Source organism: Ascidiella aspersa, chromosome 5, assembly GCF_963924565.1.
Source record: "Ascidiella aspersa chromosome 5, kaAscAspe10.2, whole genome shotgun sequence".
Lineage (NCBI taxonomy): Eukaryota > Metazoa > Chordata > Ascidiacea > Phlebobranchia > Ascidiidae > Ascidiella > Ascidiella aspersa.
In genome coordinates this window covers 1,388,332-1,410,233 of record NC_139451.1, presented here as the reverse complement: position 1 = coordinate 1,410,233, position 21,902 = coordinate 1,388,332, and the positions used below count along the sequence as shown (strand labels likewise).

General features: G+C 32.8%; 1 protein-coding gene across 1 annotated transcript in view; it reads right to left on the bottom strand.

Moving 5' to 3' along the window:
* Positions 1–16,439, bottom strand: part of LOC146141424 (uncharacterized) — a 34,988-nt gene extending 18,549 nt beyond the window's left edge. Inside the window, exons 1-12 of the mRNA XM_083390108.1 lie at positions 16,359–16,439; positions 13,293–13,387; positions 12,787–12,870; positions 12,602–12,692; positions 5,849–6,013; positions 4,944–5,092; positions 3,626–3,758; positions 2,839–2,903; positions 2,463–2,540; positions 1,986–2,106; positions 1,028–1,174; positions 148–307 (exon numbers count right to left, since the gene is read on the bottom strand). Of these exons, the coding sequence (XP_083246234.1) occupies positions 148–307; positions 1,028–1,174; positions 1,986–2,106; positions 2,463–2,540; positions 2,839–2,903; positions 3,626–3,758; positions 4,944–5,092; positions 5,849–6,013; positions 12,602–12,692; positions 12,787–12,870; positions 13,293–13,387; positions 16,359–16,419 (1,349 nt within the window). The 5' untranslated portion in view covers positions 16,420–16,439. The remainder of the gene's footprint in view (positions 1–147; positions 308–1,027; positions 1,175–1,985; positions 2,107–2,462; positions 2,541–2,838; positions 2,904–3,625; positions 3,759–4,943; positions 5,093–5,848; positions 6,014–12,601; positions 12,693–12,786; positions 12,871–13,292; positions 13,388–16,358) is intronic.
* Between the last annotated feature and the right edge of the window lie 5,463 nt (positions 16,440–21,902).

The window sequence follows — 21,902 nt, the reverse complement described above, 5'->3', positions numbered from 1 at the left end:
TAAAGTGGGGTTACTACAGTTTAAAAGGGTCGAGGTGGGGTTACTACAGGTTAAAATAAGAAAGACGAAATCACTGTGGGTAAAATCAAAATAGTAAAAATTCTATAAACCCCAACAAATATGACTTTATAATGACGTCACAATCACCTTGTCATCTCGCTTTCGCCACTAGGTGGATTGGACCCCGACAAACTTCTCCATTCGAAGTTGAATCCCGTGAGGCTTCCGCTCTTCTTTAGAGGTCGTCTGAAGGTCAACATCGCGCTGTTCGGGCCCGTGACGTCAACCTTCACCTGGCGGGGAGCCTCTGTGACGTAATAAACGAGGGGAATCACAGGTAGGGGTTTTACCTTATAATGTTACATCAGGGGAATTTGTGAATAGATGCCAAGCATGAGTTGTAACTAAGAATGTCCGATAATTGACGTTTTGTTCCGATACCCGATATTTTGGACAAAAAGTCGCGATTTTATCCGATACCAATGACGTCATTACCAAACAAACAGAAAGGTGAAATTTAAACGTCAAAAGGTATTTCTTTCAGGTTTTTCAAAACTGAGCGGTGTTGTTTTCTGCAACCTCGGCGTCCAAGTCTTTCACAGCCCCGCCTTTGCCACGCCCACTTAAACTAAACGTCATCAAAAGTAAAATACACAAGCTGATCAAGAGCCCATTTTTAGTCATTTTCACCCATTTTTCCCCATATTAACCAATTTCCATACATTTTAACTCATTTTCACCCATTTTAACTCATTTTCACCCATTTTATCTTTATTTTAACTAATTCTTACCCTGTTTTAACAAATTTTTCCACCAGTTTTTACCTACGTAACCTATTTTCACCCATTTCAACTATTTTTACCACTTGGTCACCCCTTTTTACCATTTCAACTTATTTTTACTCATCTTCACCCATTCTAAAGATTCACCCACCTGTGTTTGGCTTTCTTACCCGTTTTACCAATTTTTACCCCATTTTACCTTATTTGTACCTCATTTTTGCCCCAGTTTCACCTCTATCACCCACCTGTGTTTGGCTGACAGTCGATCCCCGGAAACTTGTAGCCCATCGCCCCAACATCGATCAGACCCTCTTTACACTCACAACGGTACGTGCCCCCGTCGGCATGGCAACTGGCGCGCGGCGAACACGTGCCCGGGCAACTCTGCAGGTCTGGAATAATAAAAACGGTTTGAAATTCAAAAATGGCGCGAAAATTGGTTTCAGTGAGGTATCCCGCTTTAAACGCGTTCTGCGAACTAATACCGTTACTATTAGATGTGATTTTGAGTAAAACAATAAACAATTAATTTTGAAATGTGATTGAGCCGGTTTTAAATCATTTCTCCAACTTTCACCCTGAAAGAGTGATTTCTTCCCGTTTCCATCAAATTTAAATCACATATTATTCCGTTACTACGTGCGTGTTTTCAAGCGGTTTTACGGTTAAACCTGTTAGAAAGAGGTAAACGTCATCTTTCAAGTCACTTTTCAAGGTCATTTATCGTGAACTTTGACCTTGAATTACATGTTTTACGATTTGAAGATACATATTAAATAAACCAGAATGTAATTTAAAAGTATTAGTTTATCATGAATTGATTTAGTTTAAACCGCTTTCTAAGATTTAACTAATTTTAAATTTCTAAATATTCCTTGTCCTACTTTCCTTCAAGGTCACATTACAAGGTCACATTTTACGGTCACTTTTTGTGGTCATTTTTCAAGGTCACTTTCCAAGGTCACTTTTCAAAGTTACTTTTTAAGATCACTTTCCCAAGTCACTTTTTAAGATCACTTTTTAAGGTCACATTTCAGGGTCATATTTCAAGGTCACTTTTCAAGGTCACTTTTCAAGGTCACATTTCAAAGTCACATTTCAGGTTCAGATTTCAAGGTCACTTTTCAAGCTTACTTTTGAAGGTCACTTTCCAAGGTCACTTTCCTAGGTCACCTTTCAAAGTCACCTTTCAAGGTCACTCACCGTAAACTTTGACTCTGCTGACAAAACTCATCGCCTTCTTCACCCAGCTAAGTTCGAATTGGTTCTGGATCTTTTGTTTCGTCATATTTACGCTTGTCTTAAAGCTGAGGTCATAATAGATCTGGAATGATAAAATATTAGGGAGTAAAATAACCTTACACTTTGGATCTCAACAACGTGATTTCAGATTTCTAATTTAAAAAATCTGGCAAAAAAACATACAATTTTATTTAAGAATTAAAGAGTCTGCCTTGTTACTTATAGTTGCACATCCCAGGCGAGAACAAAACTGCAAAAAAATTAAGTTTTTTTTATTTGAAAAGCATTTGACTTGTACTTTCATTGCATTTAATTGTATTTTTTGTGTTTCTAGATACTAACGATTTTCTCATAGAAGCCAATATAGTTTTTATATCTAAACAAACTGTTTCCAACTCACTATGTGGCAACAAAGATTAAAACTAAAAACATTTTTACCTTCGCATTTCCGTTTCTTATTCGAGTCTGGTTGATCTTTGTGTAGCTCAGGTAGGCCAACGGCATAATGCGCTGTATCTGCAATTGTTACGTCATCAATGATTAAACAAACGAACATAAGAAGTCAGTATGGAAAACTTAACTTAAGGCACACAAAAATCTTTAAACTGTAGGTAATCAATTCATCCAAAATAGGACGTTTAAAATTGAAAAATTGTGACATGCTATGTTTAGAAATGTATAATTATTCAATATTTCTAATTAAAACCAAAAGGAAAGAAATATGAGGCAAAAATGGCCAAAATGACTCGTTTAACTTATCTGAACTGTTATATAGCGATGAAATTATAACAAAATTATTCACATTTGCACTGACCATGTTCTGAAACTTGGCTGCATCCTCGAATTTGTGGATCACAGAAAAAGTGACAGTTTTCGCGTCTGGGAATTAATAATAAAAACGTTTTAGTCAAAATAATTTTTAACAGCAGTTTCACGAAAATGGCGCTTTTACACAAATATTAATAATTTGATATACACAAATATTAATAATTTTATTAACATAAAAAAATGAACATTTTTTCGCGAAATGTATTTTCCAAACGTGCATTGAATGACCGACAATAGACTTAAGTCCAATCTAAAGCCTAAAATGTTTTGTATTCAAGCATATTTGTCAATTAATCAGTTTAATAATTTGACCTCAGCAACACTAAAAAGATGCTTTTACGTAAAAAATAATCTTACAGAAAATATAGTGAACGTTTAAGTTTAACATGTTTGTTTTTTTAAATTAAATTTTTTTCATGAAAAATAAAATATTTTTATATCAAACATTCTAATATCAAAAAATTTATTTTTTAAACAAAATTATATTTTCGTACAAATAACTTTGTCTTACCCAAATTTATTTTAAAAATGGACGATTTTATATTTTGAATAACAAAAATAAAGTTTTTTTTTAATTTTATATTTTTTAGTTGTAAAAGTTTATAACAGGTAATAAAACATAATGTTAAAGATCAATTTTTCTTGAATAACAAAATGATATTTTTTTTAATTTATTTTTAGTTTTAAAAGTTTGTAACAAAATAAAAATACCTGGAGATTAATTATGTTTGAAATAAAAAAACTATATTTCCGTACAATTACGTTTGTCTCACCTAGCGGCAAAACAATCCAATCCGAAAACTTCCCGAGAACTTTTGAATTTTCTGCCGCGACTCTGAACTGGTAGATCCTGTGTGACGTCAAACCTTCCACGTAACCCCGGTAACGACCCCCTTGAATTTTGACCTGAGGTTAAATTGAGGTTAAAGGGGAAAAGCTAAAGCAAAGGCGTCATAAGAAATTGTTGGAAAATTCTTCTGAAATGTATGGTGGCTTGATTTTAAGGTTCTGTTTTCACACAAAAACGAACAATAAACTTTCCATTTCAAGAAGAAAGTCTTGTGTGTAGAAAACTATACCCAGAGAATTTTCTACGACGCACTAATCCCATATCGGAAACCATAATTATAAGTTTTACAATATCATTATCATAATAAGCCATAGTAGATCGACATCATCTTGATTAACAGGTTTCGATACGAGCTTCTATCATCTTCAGTTAATGTTTTGGCTTTGCAATTTATTATCAAGCTACATTACAGATCCGTGCATAGTGTACCCAACTATATATAGGTATTATTATAATAAGTATAGGCTTTTTTAATATTTCAAAATAACAGCATTAAGGCCAAACGCAGACACTTTTGAAGATAAATAGATATGCTGTTGCTACCAGGCATAGTATTCTGGTAATACCAGAAGGATTTATATTTATTATACTTATAAAGATGTTGGAAAAAGCATATTTACAAATTTTGAATAAACACCAAAACGGTATATATTTACAACAGTGATATGAGCTTTTTCTTATTGTGTTGTTACTGATCAGAAATGGGGTTGACATTTTTTGCAAGGTTTAAGTTAATTTCGAACATCACACATTCAGTGCAACATCACAAATATTATAAGCGTTACTTTTCCAGGTTGCTTTGTATACAAAGAGACGAAATAGGCTACTTTTAAAGAAATGGCTCGTTATTTTTTTAACAAACCTCGTTGGACTTGCATTGTCAATGTCTATTTCCTATTGAAAATTGAGATTAAAAATATTTACAAAAATAAATTTAAAAAACATTTTCAAAACATATTTTCATAGCACATTTTTAGAAAACAGTTTCGGTAAACATTAAAAAAAAACATTTAAAAAAAAACATTTTAAATATATTTAAAAAAAAACTGTTTAAAACCAGTTTTAAAATACAGTTTCAATAACCATTTTTCAAAAACTTGAAATAAAACATGAAAAAAAAAACATTAAAAAAAAAACATTAAAAAAAACATTTAAAAAACATATTTAAAAAACATTTAAAAAAACATATTTAAAAAAAAAATTATAGAAGCATTTTCAAAAAACAAAACAATAACTCTTACCTCAGTTACTCGTTTAATTTTGTACTTTGAATACTGAATGACGTAATTCTTGATTGACCTTGAGTTAGTGACCTTCGGTCGGCGCCAACGGACCATGACCTTTGACCTTGATATGACCTCAACCGTAACATTGAGGGGCGGGGAAGAACCTGTGACGTAACAATGGTGAACTAGGAACAAAGCGTTCGACGAACGTATTAGGCCAAAAATGCATTAGGTTAACCCCGTGATTAAATAAATTTACTTAAAACCTTTCCATCTACGTTTTCTGCATTTTCGATTAAAGATTTATTCCGATGCCGATATTTTGGACAAAAGCTACCGCGATCCAATACAAATGACCACACTGCTGTAAACAAGCAAAGTTGGATTTAAACGTTCAAAGGGATTTTTTGCAGGTTATTTGACGAAATTTGCTTTGAGAATTAGAACATTTATTTACCCCCAGTTAACCTTTTGTGTGATCAATTACCCTTAAGTTAGTAAACGCTGTATTAGCATGGCTCAAGCCACCCTAGCATCGGAAGAGTACCGATACTACCACTTGGTATCGTGTATCGACTCCGATATTATCGGACGAGTACCGATACTACCACTTTGGTATCGGGATCCGATCCGATATTATCGTACATACCTACTTTTAAATAAAGTTGTTAGTAAATAGCACTTAAAAAAAGGTAATTTACGGATCGTCTATTAAACTTTTTGTCAAGAAATTTACATATCTGGTGATTCAAGCTCCTATTTTTAATAAAAATAAAAAATATACAGAACCTTAATGAATGAATTTACGTTTGTTTAAATATGTACCAGGTACAGTTGAATACAAAATGCGGCAGTTAATTTAGAAAAATTACAATAGACTTATTTTTGAACAACCAAAGAGCAAAGTATTTCAAACTCACGTCCTTCGCCGGTCAGTTGGACGCACTTTGTCACCATGACGTCATTGCTAGTGACGTCACCCCTCGGTATGGCGCGTATGGCGACGTTGTAACGAGTGACGTAATCAAGGTTTGGGATCGAGTGCGATGATCGGTTGGGGGAAAGCACCGAGTGCGAAACCTCGTCTGTTAATAAACAGTAAAGGAATAAAGAAACAATATACTGGTTGTTAATGAAGCCTTCTTAATTTATATGCAATATAACATCTGGCATATCTTCGCCCCGAAAATGTTGATATTACTAGTGTTGGTATTACTAGTGTTGGTATTACTAATGTTGGTATTACTAATGTTGGTATTACTAATGTTGGTATTACTAGTGTTGGTATTACTAGTGTTGGTATTACTAGTGTTGGTATTACTAATGTTGGTATTACTAGTGTTGGTATTACTAGTGTTGGTATTACTAATGTTGGTATTACTAATGTTGGTATTATTAATGTTGGTATTACTAATGTTGGTATTACTAGTGTTGGTATTACTAGTGTTGGTATTACTAGTGTTGGTATTACTAGTGTTGGTATCACTAATGTTGGTATCACTAATGTTGGTATTACTAATGTTGGTATTATTAATGTTGGTATTACTAGTGTTGGTATTACTAATGTTGGTATTACTAGTGTTGGTATTACTAATGTTGGTATTACTAGTGTTGGTATTACTAGTGTTGGTATTACTAGTGTTGGTATTACTAGTGTTGGTATCACTAATGTTGGTATTACTAATGTTGGTATTACTAGTGTTGGTATTACTAGTGTTGGTATTACTAATGTTGGTATTACTAATGTTGGTATTACTAATGTTGGTATTACTAGTGTTGGTATTACTAGTGTTGGTATTACTAATGTTGGTATTACTAATGTTGGTATTATTAATGTTGGTATTACTAATGTTGGTATTACTAGTGTTGGTATTACTAGTGTTGGTATTACTAGTGTTGGTATTACTAGTGTTGGTATCACTAATGTTGGTATCACTAATGTTGGTATTACTAATGTTGGTATTATTAATGTTGGTATTACTAGTGTTGGTATTACTAATGTTGGTATTACTAGTGTTGGTATTACTAATGTTGGTATTACTAGTGTTGGTATTACTAGTGTTGGTATTACTAGTGTTGGTATTACTAGTGTTGGTATCACTAATGTTGGTATTACTAGTGTTGGTATTACTAGTGTTGGTATTACTAGTGTTGGTATTACTAATGTTGGTATTACTAATGTTGGTATTACTAGTGTTGGTATTACTAGTGTTGGTATCACTAATGTTGGTATTACTAATGTTGGTATTACTAGTGTTGGTATTACTAGTGTTGGTATTACTAATGTTGGTATTACTAATGTTGGTATTACTAATGTTGGTATTACTAGTGTTGGTATTTCTAATGTTGGTATTACTAGTGTTGGTATTACTAATGTTGGTATTACTAGTGTTGGTATTACTAATGTTGGTATTACTAATGTTGGTATTACTAATGTTGGTATTACTAATGTTGGTATTACTAATGTTGGTATTACTAATGTTGGTATTACTAGTGTTGGTATTACTAGTGTTGGTATTACTAGTGTTGGTATTACTAATGTTGGTATTACTAGTGTTGGTATTACTAGTGTTGGTATTACTAATGTTGGTATTACTAATGTTGGTATTATTAATGTTGGTATTACTAATGTTGGTATTACTAGTGTTGGTGTTACTAGTGTTGGTATTACTAGTGTTGGTATTACTAGTGTTGGTATTACTAATGTTGGTATTACTAATGTTGGTATTACTTATGTTGGTATTACTAGTGTTGGTATTACTAGTGTTGGTATTACTAGTGTTGGTATTACTAATGTTGGTATTACTAGTGTTGGTATTACTAGTGTTGGTATTACTAATGTTGGTATTACTAATGTTGGTATTATTAATGTTGGTATTACTAATGTTGGTATTACTAGTGTTGGTATTACTAGTGTTGGTATTACTAGTGTTGGTATTACTAGTGTTGGTATCACTAATGTTGGTATCACTAATGTTGGTATCACTAATGTTGGTATTATTAATGTTGGTATTACTAGTGTTGGTATTACTAATGTTGGTATTACTAGTGTTGGTATTACTAATGTTGGTATTACTAGTGTTGGTATTACTAGTGTTGGTATTACTAGTGTTGGTATTACTAGTGTTGGTATCACTAATGTTGGTATTACTAATGTTGGTATTACTAGTGTTGGTATTACTAGTGTTGGTATTACTAGTGTTGGTATTACTAGTGTTGGTATCACTAATGTTGGTATCACTAATGTTGGTATTACTAATGTTGGTATTATTAATGTTGGTATTACTAGTGTTGGTATTACTAATGTTGGTATTACTAGTGTTGGTATTACTAATGTTGGTATTACTAGTGTTGGTATTACTAGTGTTGGTATTACTAGTGTTGGTATTACTAGTGTTGGTATCACTAATGTTGGTATTACTAATGTTGGTATTACTAGTGTTGGTATTACTAGTGTTGGTATTACTAATGTTGGTATTACTAATGTTGGTATTACTAATGTTGGTATTACTAGTGTTGGTATTACTAATGTTGGTATTTCTAATGTTGGTATTACTAGTGTTGGTATTACTAGTGTTGGTATTACTAGTGTTGGTATTACTAGTGTTGGTATTACTAATGTTGGTATTACTAGTGTTGGTATTACTAGTGTTGGTATTACTAGTGTTGGTATTACTAGTGTTGGTATCACTAATGTTGGTATTACTAATGTTAGTATTACTAGTGTTGGTATTACTAGTGTTGGTATTACTAATGTTGGTATTACTAGTGTTGGTATTACTAATGTTGGTATTACTAATGTTGGTATTACTAATGTTGGTATTACTAATGTTGGTATTACTAATGTTGGTATTACTAATGTTGGTATTACTAGTGTTGGTATTACTAGTGTTGGTATTACTAGTGTTGGTATTACTAATGTTGGTATTACTAGTGTTGGTATTACTAGTGTTGGTATTACTAATGTTGGTATTACTAATGTTGGTATTATTAATGTTGGTATTACTAATGTTGGTATTACTAGTGTTGGTGTTACTAGTGTTGGTATTACTAGTGTTGGTATTACTAGTGTTGGTATTACTAATGTTGGTATTACTAATGTTGGTATTACTTATGTTGGTATTACTAGTGTTGGTATTACTAGTGTTGGTATTACTAGTGTTGGTATTACTAATGTTGGTATTACTAGTGTTGGTATTACTAGTGTTGGTATTACTAATGTTGGTATTACTAATGTTGGTATTATTAATGTTGGTATTACTAATGTTGGTATTACTAGTGTTGGTATTACTAGTGTTGGTATTACTAGTGTTGGTATTACTAGTGTTGGTATCACTAATGTTGGTATCACTAATGTTGGTATCACTAATGTTGGTATTATTAATGTTGGTATTACTAGTGTTGGTATTACTAATGTTGGTATTACTAGTGTTGGTATTACTAATGTTGGTATTACTAGTGTTGGTATTACTAGTGTTGGTATTACTAGTGTTGGTATTACTAGTGTTGGTATCACTAATGTTGGTATTACTAATGTTGGTATTACTAGTGTTGGTATTACTAGTGTTGGTATTACTAATTTTGGTATTACTAATGTTGGTATTACTAATGTTGGCATTACTAGTGTTGGTATTACTAATGTTGGTATTTCTAATGTTGGTATTACTAGTGTTGGTATTACTAGTGTTGGTATTACTAGTGTTGGTATTACTAGTGTTGGTATTACTAATGTTGGTATTACTAGTGTTGGTATTACTAGTGTTGGTATTACTAGTGTTGGTATTACTAGTGTTGGTATCACTAATGTTGGTATTACTAATGTTAGTATTACTAGTGTTGGTATTACTAGTGTTGGTATTACTAATGTTGGTATTACTAGTGTTGGTATTACTAATGTTGGTATTACTAATGTTGGTATTACTAATGTTGGTATTACTAATGTTGGTATTACTAATGTTGGTATTACTAATGTTGGTATTACTAGTGTTGGTATTACTAATGTTGGTATTACTAGTGTTGGTATTACTAGTGTTGGTATTACTAATGTTGGTATTACTAGTGTTGGTATTACTAGTGTTGGTATTACTAGTGTTGGTATTACTAGTGTTGGTATCACTAATGTTGGTATTACTAATGTTGGTATTACTAGTGTTGGTATTACTAGTGTTGGTATTACTAATGTTGGTATTACTAATGTTGGTATTACTAGTGTTGGTATTATTAGTGTTGGTATTACTAATGTTGGTATTACTAGTGTTGGTATTACTAGTGTTGGTATTACTAATGTTGGTATTACTAATGTTGGTATTATTAATGTTGGTATTACTAATGTTGGTATTACTAGTGTTGGTATTACTAGTGTTGGTATTACTAGTGTTGGTATTACTAGTGTTGGTATTACTAATGTTGGTATTATTAATGTTGGTATTACTAGTGTTGGTATTACTAATGTTGGTATTACTAGTGTTGGTATTACTTATGTTGGTATTACTAGTGTTGGTATTACTAGTGTTGGTATTACTAGTGTTGGTATTACTAGTGTTGGTATTACTAGTGTTGGTATTACTAGTGTTGGTATTACTAGTGTTGGTATTACTAGTGTTGGTATCACTAATGTTGGTATTACTAATGTTGGTATTATTAGTGTTGGTATTACTAGTGTTGGTATTACTAATGTTGGTATTACTAATGTTGGTATTACTAGTGTTGGTATTACTAGTGTTGGTATTACTAGTGTTGGTATTACTAGTGTTGGTATCACTAATGTTGGTATTACTAATGTTGGTATTATTAGTGTTGGTATTACTAGTGTTGGTATTACTAATGTTGGTATTACTAGTGTTGGTATTACTTATGTTGGTATTACTAGTGTTGGTATTACTAGTGTTGGTATTACTAGTGTTGGTATTACTAGTGTTGGTATTACTAGTGTTGGTATTACTAGTGTTGGTATTACTAGTGTTGGTATTACTAGTGTTGGTATTACTAGTGTTGGTATTACTAGTGTTGGTATTACTAGTGTTGGTATCACTAATGTTGGTATTACTAATGTTGGTATTATTAGTGTTGGTATGACTAGTGTTGGTATTACTAATGTTGGTATTACTAGTGTTGGTATTACTAGTGTTGGTATCACTAATGTTGGTATTACTAATGTTGGTATTATTAGTGTTGGTATTACTAGTGTTGGTATTACTAGTGTTGGTATTACTAGTGTTGGTATTACTAGTGTTGGTATTACTAGTGTTGGTATTACTAGTGTTGGTATTACTAGTGTTGGTATCACTAATGTTGGTATTACTAATGTTGGTATTATTAGTGTTGGTATTACTAGTGTTGGTATTACTAATGTTGGTATTACTAGTGTTGGTATTACTAATGTTGGTATTACTAGTGTTGGTATTACTTATGTTGGTATTACTAGTGTTGGTATTACTAGTGTTGGTATTACTAGTGTTGGTATTACTAGTGTTGGTATTACTAGTGTTGGTATTACTAGTGTTGGTATTACTAGTGTTGGTATTACTAGTGTTGGTATCACTAATGTTGGTATTACTAATGTTGGTATTATTAGTGTTGGTATTACTAGTGTTGGTATTACTAATGTTGGTATTACTAATGTTGGTATTACTAGTGTTGGTATTACTAGTGTTGGTATTACTAATGTTGGTATTACTAGTGTTGGTATTACTAATCCTAGAATTACTAATGTTAGCTTAGTAGAGCAAATGTTTTTTAAATTACTAAATTTAAATCGCAATGCACCGATACCCCCCTGTTGTGCTGCAAAAAGAACTATTAACCGTTATGAAGAACTAGTTTGTACCTCACAAAAAACATTATCAAGAGAAATATTTGGTTATTACGTCACGAATATAATATAGTATTTTAGAAGCTTAGTACGCTTAAATACAAGTAGTGACATGTGTTGTACACTCCAGTCAGTCCGGTGATAAACCTGTTTATTTGTCATGATACTTGAGCATAGCTTTATTGTAATGAGATATATTATACACCCCAGTACACCTCATCAAAGTGGTACACCCTGGGGTGTTCCAAATTGCCCAAAACTCCTGTACTAACTAAAATAAGAAAATTCTTGATGCAAAAACGATTTTTTCAAAAAAAGAATAAAAATGTAGAAAGGTAAATTTCCATTTTCAAAGTGGTACATTTTAACAGATAACGTTTGATATTTTTTTGATTGGAATCTTTAGCCTTCTGCGTCAAGACTGCCAAGGTCAGCATCTAGATTAGACGTAAATTATTTTTGGTATTCTGTTGCCAGGGGCTTTGTTAACCGTCGCATTTCCAGGAAATCTCCTGTCAGAGTAGGTCACAAGCCTGTGTTTTCCTTTATTCACAATGTTACCGATCCTATTTTCCGTCATACCAACTCATAGTATACAACCCGTTGGAAAGCACTGCAATATATTTTACGAAGTCTTCTTAACTTATATGAAAGGCAGCACCTGTTTTATCTTCGCCCCGAATCCAACAATTACAAATGTTGGTTTAGTAGAGCAAATGTTTTTACAGCATTTTTGAATTGCTAAATTGAAAAACAAATACATTATGCTGGTTGTTATTTGAGATGGTCCAATGATTAAGTCACTGATCAAGATTTTTTCCTAAATTATCTCGATCTGTTAAAATTTAATTTCGGATTTTACCTTGCTCGTTCGTGATGACGTCAACATAGCTATTGTTTCCTGTGACGTCATAACTGTTTGACAGCTTGCTGCGAAGTGACTTGTCTTCTCCCTGTTTGAAAATAAACAAAATCTGTTTTACAGGGCATGCTTGGTGGTTATTATGTCACGGATATTCTAAATGCTACAAGCGAACGGATTCTTACATAATCTACATCTCCTTCGTACATCGATGTTGATACTTGATCCAAGTTGTACCAACTCAGCACATATTCCTTCACCTCGTTTCTCTGCGAACATAAGTTAATATTTACTTACAAAATGAATGTGTAAAGTATGATCATATCTCCTCGCCCTTACACGTAAATGACGACAATGACTTTAATGAAAATTTAAACATTAACAAGGTTTGATGAAATTCAAGGTTAATAAGGTCAATTGCAATTTGACTTAACAATATTCAAATTAAAAAGAATGACGAAAAAAATCTTGATACCCGCCTATTTATGAAAATAGTTTGTTGGTCCCTGTTTTATAGCTACCAAGTATAAACGCATATAAAAACATAAATACGTTATTTTATTTTATCAGGTTAAACTTATCAAAAAACAATAAAATCAAAACTAAGCCTTAATTTAAACAAAAAAAGTATTTTTATTTTTCTATACTTGAACGAATTCAGCATTTTTGTATTAATATAACTTCTACTCACAATAGCGGCTCCTGATCGGCTGCGAGCGTCCCACGTGACCTTAATGACGTCACCATCGGCTTTGCAGGAGAAGTCAACGAAGCGGAACGACAAGCCTGCAACATGTAAGTGACGTATGTTTGTGCTTGTGTGACGTCAGTATACGTGACAATGACGTAAAATTGCGCAATAGTCAGGCCAAAACGTGGATTGTGAGACTAACTTTATATGAGCCCCCTACAAGGGGGTTGTACTGAAACGTTTGCCGCTGTTATAGAGTGGGTTTTTAGTTACTTTTTTGAAACATTACACTGTCGTAAACTAATAACTTAAGTTCCAGTTAACGTAAAGATCAGTCATTTTAAATAAATAACAAGTTAGGTCCCAGTCAGGTCGTTATAAGGACAAGATAAATTCAAATTTCTTATAACGAATTATAAAAATGCGAAATCATATAACGGCGCCAAATTCTGATGATGAAGCAATAGTCATCGGCATAAAAATAAAACGTTAAGCTATTAAAACTGGAAAACTTGTCCGATTATGGGCATAAGCAATAACTCAATTAAAAATACCGTAAACGCATTATATAGAGCAGTGGTTCTCAAACTTTTTCGAGCGCGACCCAAATCGGAGTTTTATGAACATCTCACGACCCAAGCCTCAAACATCAAAAATGTATTTTTTCTGACATGCATGAAATAGAAAAAGACACAGAAAACCAGATGTAATACACTGGAGCGTATTGAGGTCTGTAGTAAGGGGTAAGAGGGCGCTGGCTCTGTGTGCGAGAGCCGACGGCTGCCTAGTCTCTTACAAGTTCTTAATCCGACTCCAAAGGAGCAGGCCGCTAGAATACCTGTCCTTAACTTCTTGTACTCTCTAGACAAAGACACTTCACTCAGTAGATGTTGACGTCGAGTATATTCACAAATCTCAGCAGTAAACACGATAAACAGAGCGGTGATTCAAGCCGCTATTAGTAAGTTGATAAAATAGAATGAATGCGAAACGTTGAAAACGCACAATTCGGCGTTAGTCACGCGTCAGTGAACAACGGTCACGTGTTTAGTGACGTCGAATTAGGCAATATAGAGTAATATTGCAGTTAAATGCTACAACACAGTTCTATGAAACAATGGTTGTTACAAACAAATGATAGATTCTAACTTTTAACAATACTAGGATACCGGCAACTAATGACCTAGTTGAAAGGAACAAACCTAGCTACGATCGAAAAGAAATAAACCGATAGCTCGAACTAAAACGCATGAGTTTCTGCTCAGGACCTCAAACTGCGAATAAATATTACGCAATATTCTCAATTCTAATCCCAGGTCTATCAGTGACTATTCTGAGATATATGTGTGTTATACGAGCTAGCAGAATAATCTTCTAAAAAAAATTTAACAAACTAATAAAGTTACTGTGAGGCTACCGTTTACACCAGTCTTAGCAACAACCCATGTTTGGGTCGCGACCCATACTTTGAGAACCACTGATATAGAAAGCATTTTTTTATGTACAAAGATTAAGATAAATATCCTAATTTTACAAAACTATTGCCTAATGAAAAAAACATTTTTTCAACCCAAAGTCTTCCTCCTAAAGACCCAAGGCAAGTCAGGTAATTTTTCCTAAAAAACTCAAGTCAAGTCATTTGTCCAAAAGACTTTAGTCAAGTCAAGGCATTTTTCTTAAAAAACTCAAGTCTTTTCATTTATAAACATTGCCTTAAGTGCACTTTGAATTGATTTAAGTCGCTACAACACTGACTTACAGACCTCAAAGTTTCAACATTCTTGTCAATATTTGACTAATCTAGCATCACCCCTACATTTACTTATACTGGTGACTTGCAAGATTATAGACGAATTAAAATGAAAAATATAGACCCCTGCCTTTATACTGCTGGTTTAAAATGAATGTTACATCAGGCTTAATCTAATTTATTTACATTTGTGCTTTCAACAACATATAAGATGTTTATTTTGGGAAGTTCCAATTTTGAAACTATATGTTTATGGCTCTTTCAAATAAACTAACCCTGAATATAGGCTACTTTGTAATTTTATTTAGCGAGTGATTTTTTTAAATGACTAGCTTAGTCTAACTTACATTACAAGCATGTGGTTTTAGAATGGTGTAAAAACTTGACTTGACTTCAGTCATTTGGGCAACAACATTTTTGGGCAACAACAGTTTAAATGAAACTCAATTTGTTCTTCATAAACAGAAATATTTCAATTAAGTAAGTCCTTGCAATCAAAATAATCTCAACTAATAATACATGTAGTTGATACACAGCGTGAACCAGCAATTGCTTGGTAATAATGCAAAACATTTTGCTTCCCTTATATTTTTTTAAACATTTTCCCCTTTAGATTTTTTCCTCTGAGGCAAAATCTGTTTCGACCAAGTAAATGAGTATTAAGGCAGAAAAAACAAACATAAAAATACATAAACTAGAAAAACTATGTTCCTAGTGGTTAATTTAACAACACATATATTTTGTCCTGCCTTTCTGAGTGCATCATTTTTTATTTTCTTTATTTTTAAGTCATTGAATTGACTTAAGTAGGCACTTAAGTCACTGTTTTCAAATGACTTGATTTAAGTCTTTTGGGCAAATGACTTGGGTTAAAATCAGGCGTGTTCATTTAGCAATTGTTTTCAAAATTGTTTTATTTATCTTAGTTATTGCAAATAAAACATTTTGCTGCAATATGTTGCGTTTTGGTCATTTTTTAGTAGAGGTTATTGTTCATATTTGGACTAACTTACCAATTTTATTAGTTTAACGTTTAATTTTTATGACAAGAATTGACTAGCTCTAATAATGACTTAAACTTGGACCTTTGAAAATACTTGACTTGAACTTAAGTTATTTTACAAATAACTTGCCTTTAGCCCAAGTTAGTTTGGTAATCACTTGACAGAGGATAAAATTATTTTAAAAATCAATTGAATTGGAGTTAACGTTATTTGCAAATAACTTGACTTGAACTTAAGTCATTTCAAAATGTCTTGCTTACAACGTTGTGATTTTATCAAATTGGACTTTACTAAAACAACAAACCCACTTACCTTGTCCACAGGTTATCAGAATAACACTTATGGTGACGTAACAATAACAACACAACCGCATTGTTACCTAATAATCCTGCTTAGAAGCAACAAGCAAATTACTGAAGGATTTGTAGCTAATTGATCAATTATCACTGAATTTTAACAACAATTAAGTATCTTTCCTTATAATTGGGTTTAATCTTTGCTAAAACTCTACTTTCTGGCAAATAAATGTTTTCAACTTTCTGGTAATCATTGTTGTTCTTGGTGAACTGTTAATACCATCCTATATAACACTCACAGTATTTTTATTGCGTAACAATAGTGGAATTGTTTTGTCATAAAGCGACGTCGGGCGTTTAGGTTGTCGGGCGAGTTTTGTAAACGTGTCTCACTCTTTATAGCTTCAGGCGTTAAACGCTCAAAGATATAAGGTCTCTAAATCATCGCCCTTTCGCAATTGTAAAGTTCCAAGGGTCGTTGGTTGAAATACCAGCGACGAACATTTTTGAAAATCTTGTTTTTTGTCGCAGCTACTGATTAATAGATTTTGTATTCATTATATATTGGTACAAAAAGTATCCTAGAATATAGAATATTGATGGTTTCTAGCAGGTGTTGTCAAACTGTTTTACTACAGACCCCGACGAAAGTTAAAAAAAATTAAACCATTGGCAGCAGGTTTCTGCTTGTCGATCACTGTTGCGTATATAAACAATAAAACTCAAAAGTTAAAAAAAAGTTAAAAATCCTATTAAAAAAATGAAAATTAGACTTCTGTTAAAATAAATATATATTTCGCTTATTATACTGGCATCGTCAGTTCGCATAAGTAAAGTAAAATACAGAATGCAAGTGACTTAATATTATTGTTTTATTGTTTTTACAGCAATAATAAAAAAAATATGCTACTTACAAAAGGATTTAATTTCTAGCATGCATTATATATTGGTTTAAAAAGTATCGTAGAATTGACAACTCCACCAATACATGTAAAGGTCTAAGAAGGTTTACTGCAGAGGTTCTTTAACTTTTTTAACCGCACACCCCGACAAAAGTTTTTTTACCTATTTTTTATATTTTTTTTTATATTCTTTTAAGTTAAATTCGTCGACTTGTGCTCAGATTTTTGATTTTTACCATAAACCTTAGATATAATGGAAAAACTGAATGGTATACTATGCACAATTGCAATGTAGCTTGAAAATGAATCACAAAGGTCGAGCAGATCGACCGTAACCAAAACGTCTTAATCGAGATAATGTTCGTCTAAGCGACCTTTTGGCTTTGCAATTCATTATCAAGCTGCAATAAAACTTAACGTTTACAATCTCAGAGTAAAACCAGGGTCAGGCATTTTTTGGAAATTTATTTTACGCCTATATCGCCAGTTCCCGTAAGTATAGTAAAATACATATACGTAGCAAAGTATTTGGTTTAGTTTTCTTCGCAGCAAAATATGCATAGGTTTTGTCCAAAGGCATCGTGCATTTTATCGCAATCTCGAAAATGACGTAACTTTGTTTGGGTCGTCGCGAAACCCATTGTGACGTAACTTTGTGACGCCATCTCTGAAAACTCATGGGTTACAATAATTTTTTTAGCCCCTAAATTCATCTTTAAACGTGATGCAAGAAAAACAAAAAAAAAGAGAATGACGAGAAAAATGTTACTTAAATTTACCGCTTGAGGGCAACAGAGGTTCGCTGCGCAACATTTTGGAATTCTTTGTTAAAGGTTTAACTAAACTAAGACCAAATGTTGCAGTTCATTTCTATTCACCAACTCATCTCATCAGTTAGCATAAACCAAATCCTAATTTGCGTCGCCTCCAAAATAAAATGTTTTTAGGCAAGTTTAGGTTTCTGTCCCGTTTATGCACTTACTTGTTCTCAAATGCCAGTGTTTTGAAAAAGCGATTTGTCAAATAATTAAGTGCAAGTCAGGTCATTTGCAAATTGTTGTAATCCAAATCAAGTTATATTGCAAATAACTAAAGTCCGTTATCAATCTTACAAACACAAGAAGCCTAGTAAAGTTATTGGTATTAAACATAAATATTAAACTATTAAAATTTTTAATTTCACGAATTTTGAGCAATATCTCACATAGCAAACACCAAAAACTAAAGAAATAAAGAAAATGTTTTTGTTCATAAATGGAAGTAAATTTAAATAAAAAAACACAGGTCAACTTATTTCATTTGCAAACAGTGACTTAAGTGCATTTAAGCCAAGTGATTGAATTAAGTCATTACACCACTGTTAATTAAACCAGATTTTGTTAAACTAAAATTTTCAACATTTCATAAGGCAGCGCAGCATTTAAATATATAAATATATTTTAACGAACAAAGTGTCTGATCGGAGCTTTGCAAGACTGTACGACTGTCGTTTGAAATAAAAGAATTTATTTACTTCTTTGATTTGCTGGGCGTTTTAGCAACAAATCGTAAACTATGTAAACTTAAAGCATTTTACAAACTGAGCAATATTTTTTTATTTAAAATCAATATGTTATTTAGCTCATGTCAAAAATATACTTACATAGTGTTTACTGCTCAAATCTCACGATTTCTATACTATATTTAAGAAACAAGATTTTGTGCCAAGAAATCTTTGCATCTTTTGTTGTTATTGAGGTTCGAGGAAATTTAAGTTAAAAGTTTTTTTTTTTTGATTTCAAAAAAAAGCAAAACAAAGAGCTGGTTTCTATTAAACCAGGCAGCCATCACTGGGCAACTTACTTAAATAAAATCAAGGCTTATTATAATTTTGTCAAAATTTCTCGACAAATATCCGTAAAATTTCGTGCTAAACTGTAAAAAAATTTATTATGTTTTTTATTGCAAATATTGACATTTCGCCCACTAATGGCGCACCAGAGTCATATTTATCTTCAATTGATGCAAATAATTCAAGGCGCACATTTTTTTGTCGGCGTTTCTTCATTGTTCTAAGGCGGGACGTCCGATAATATCGAATCGCCGATACCCGATGCGATATGTCGTTATCGGTACTCGTCCGATACTATAGTGCTATCGGTGCCGTTAAACAAAAACTTAGCGACGATTTGCGATCCAACGAAGTGATTTGTTATAAAAAAATTAGCAGGTTATTTTTTTTATATTGGAAATCACCTTGACCCTTGCAAGATAAATGTCGACCTTAATTCCTGCAGAAAAAACAGCAGAATAGTAAAGCTGGTAATTCAGGTCAAGAACTTTTTAAAAAAGTCAGCAGAGGCATCGCAACATTTATACATATAAATATATTTTAACGAAAAAAATGTCTGATCGGACTAGTAGCTTTGCTAGGCTATTCTGCTGTCGTTTGAAATAAAAGAATTATTTACTTCTTTGATTTGCTGGGCGTTTTCAGCAACAAATCGTAAACTTTGTCAACTTTAAGCATTCACAAATAACCGGGCAATATTTTATTTAGCTTATGTCAAAAATATTTGTGCATTGCGTTTATGCACCTAGGAATTAAAATCAGTAAACAGCACAAAACAATAGTCTCCTATAACTGTTAAGGCTGGTTCACACTAGACGCGTGAACGTCTAGCGTTAGCGTCTGGCGTCTTACGGCTAACGTCGTCCAGTTCACACATAACGCGTTGCCAGCGTTAACGGCAAATTTCCTCGCTTCTAACCGAAAGCGTCAAACTTAAAATATTTCAACTTTTCCGCAACCGACAGCGTTTTTTGAAAACGTTTTACGTTAACGCTAGACGCGTCTAGTGTGAACTAGCCTTTATAATTTATCATATATTTGCAAATCACTTCTTGCAAGTAACTTACTATGACAGAAAAGTTTAAAGTTCAAATGGAACACAATTTACTGAAAATCGTTAGTATTTTTGCCCAATTTAAAGTTACCATAAAATTTTCAGACTCACAATAATACATTTTTGATTATAGTGAGCCTAGGAGCCAACCGAAAGTCGGATGTTTCAAAGCGTTTGCCAATTACACGGAAGGTTTGTCAATTACACGGAATAATATTATCTACTTGAAAACGTCGCTAGAAACATGTTATCTACTTGTTCCACTTTGTAAATGAATCCACTCTCAACATTAGCGACCAAATGCCATTTAGGTTTTTTATCAGACTGGTCTTCAACCCTTTCAATTTAGTTTTTATGCATTTTGGAGTTGCCAAAGAAACGTTTTTTATATTTTATTTTCTTATTCCCTCTGCTTATTCCACGTTTCCCAACTCTTGATTTACTTCAATGTCGTCGAAAATAAGCTTTGGTCAATGCTACTTTACCAGAGCTATGTATACCTACACTGATATTATGTACAGAATACTTGAGGTTACTAAAACCCATTTTATGTCTATTGGAGCAGAATATAGCCCAAATGTAGATTTATTTTAGCTTTCAAAAATTAGATTAGCATTTGAATTACAGCCTTATCAGTTTTTCTTCTGTTGCATATAATTTCATCTTTTCCTAAAACGACCATTGTTTATAAAGTTCGACAAATATTTCAATTTTAGGAACTCGGGCGTGGAAATAATTTTACTTTTTTTAGTTTTTTGGACTTCTTTTCTTCTCACTCCGTAATTCCCAACTCTTAACTTAAAGAAAATTTAGGCCCAACATTTTTCGACCTCTGTTGTACACTATTTTATATTTTTCTACTTTCTTTTGCAAACCTGCATTATCCATCTGCCCCTTCCTTACTACAATGACAAACTGAATGAGTAAAACAAGAAGAAATCTCCTCGCGCTTACAAGTAAATGTCGACTTCAAATGGGAGCAAATATTCCTTAAGACTTAGGTCTTAGTCAAAGTCAATATTTTTTTCGCTGAAAAATATATTTCGCCAAAATACGGACGTCATATTTAAGCGAAACATATTTTTATCTGTTAAGGTCTTCTTTACTAGCCTTTTCAGTTTTTTTCTCTAATGCACATAATTTTAGCTTTTTCTAAAACGACTAAGTTCGGATTTTTTTTTTTACTTTTTTTGTTTTAATAAACTTGTTCTGCTCATTCTGAATTTCTCAATTCTTAACTCACACAAAATTTTGATCAACACCTTTTTTCAACCTCTGTTGTGCAATATTTTAAATTTTCCTTATTTCTTGTGCAAACCTGCATTATTGTCATCTACTCATTCATTACGTCACAGAAGTGTTCACAAACGTCACAAAGGCCTGTCATCGAGATGATTTTATTGTTGGATCGCGATCACCGGAAACCAACTCGACAAAAGTAAGAGAAAGTTGGCAAACCTCCAACGTGAACTAATTCGTCTGATAATAAGCTTATCAGTCACGTCATAATACCGATAATAATAACGATGCCTATTGTTACGTCACAATAAACTCTCGGGCAAAAGAAACAATCGAAAATTCCACACTACACACCGAACCGCGGTGACGTAATAAAGGCGCATTATGACACAACAAAGGAACGATACCAGACCGTAAAAGGGGCGTCCCCGGCCGCCCAAGATAAATAGCTGATTATGACGTCATATTTACATGCTCGCTCATGCGTGTCGATAGAAAATGTGCAAAGTATGGCAGCGGAGGGAAATACCCTAA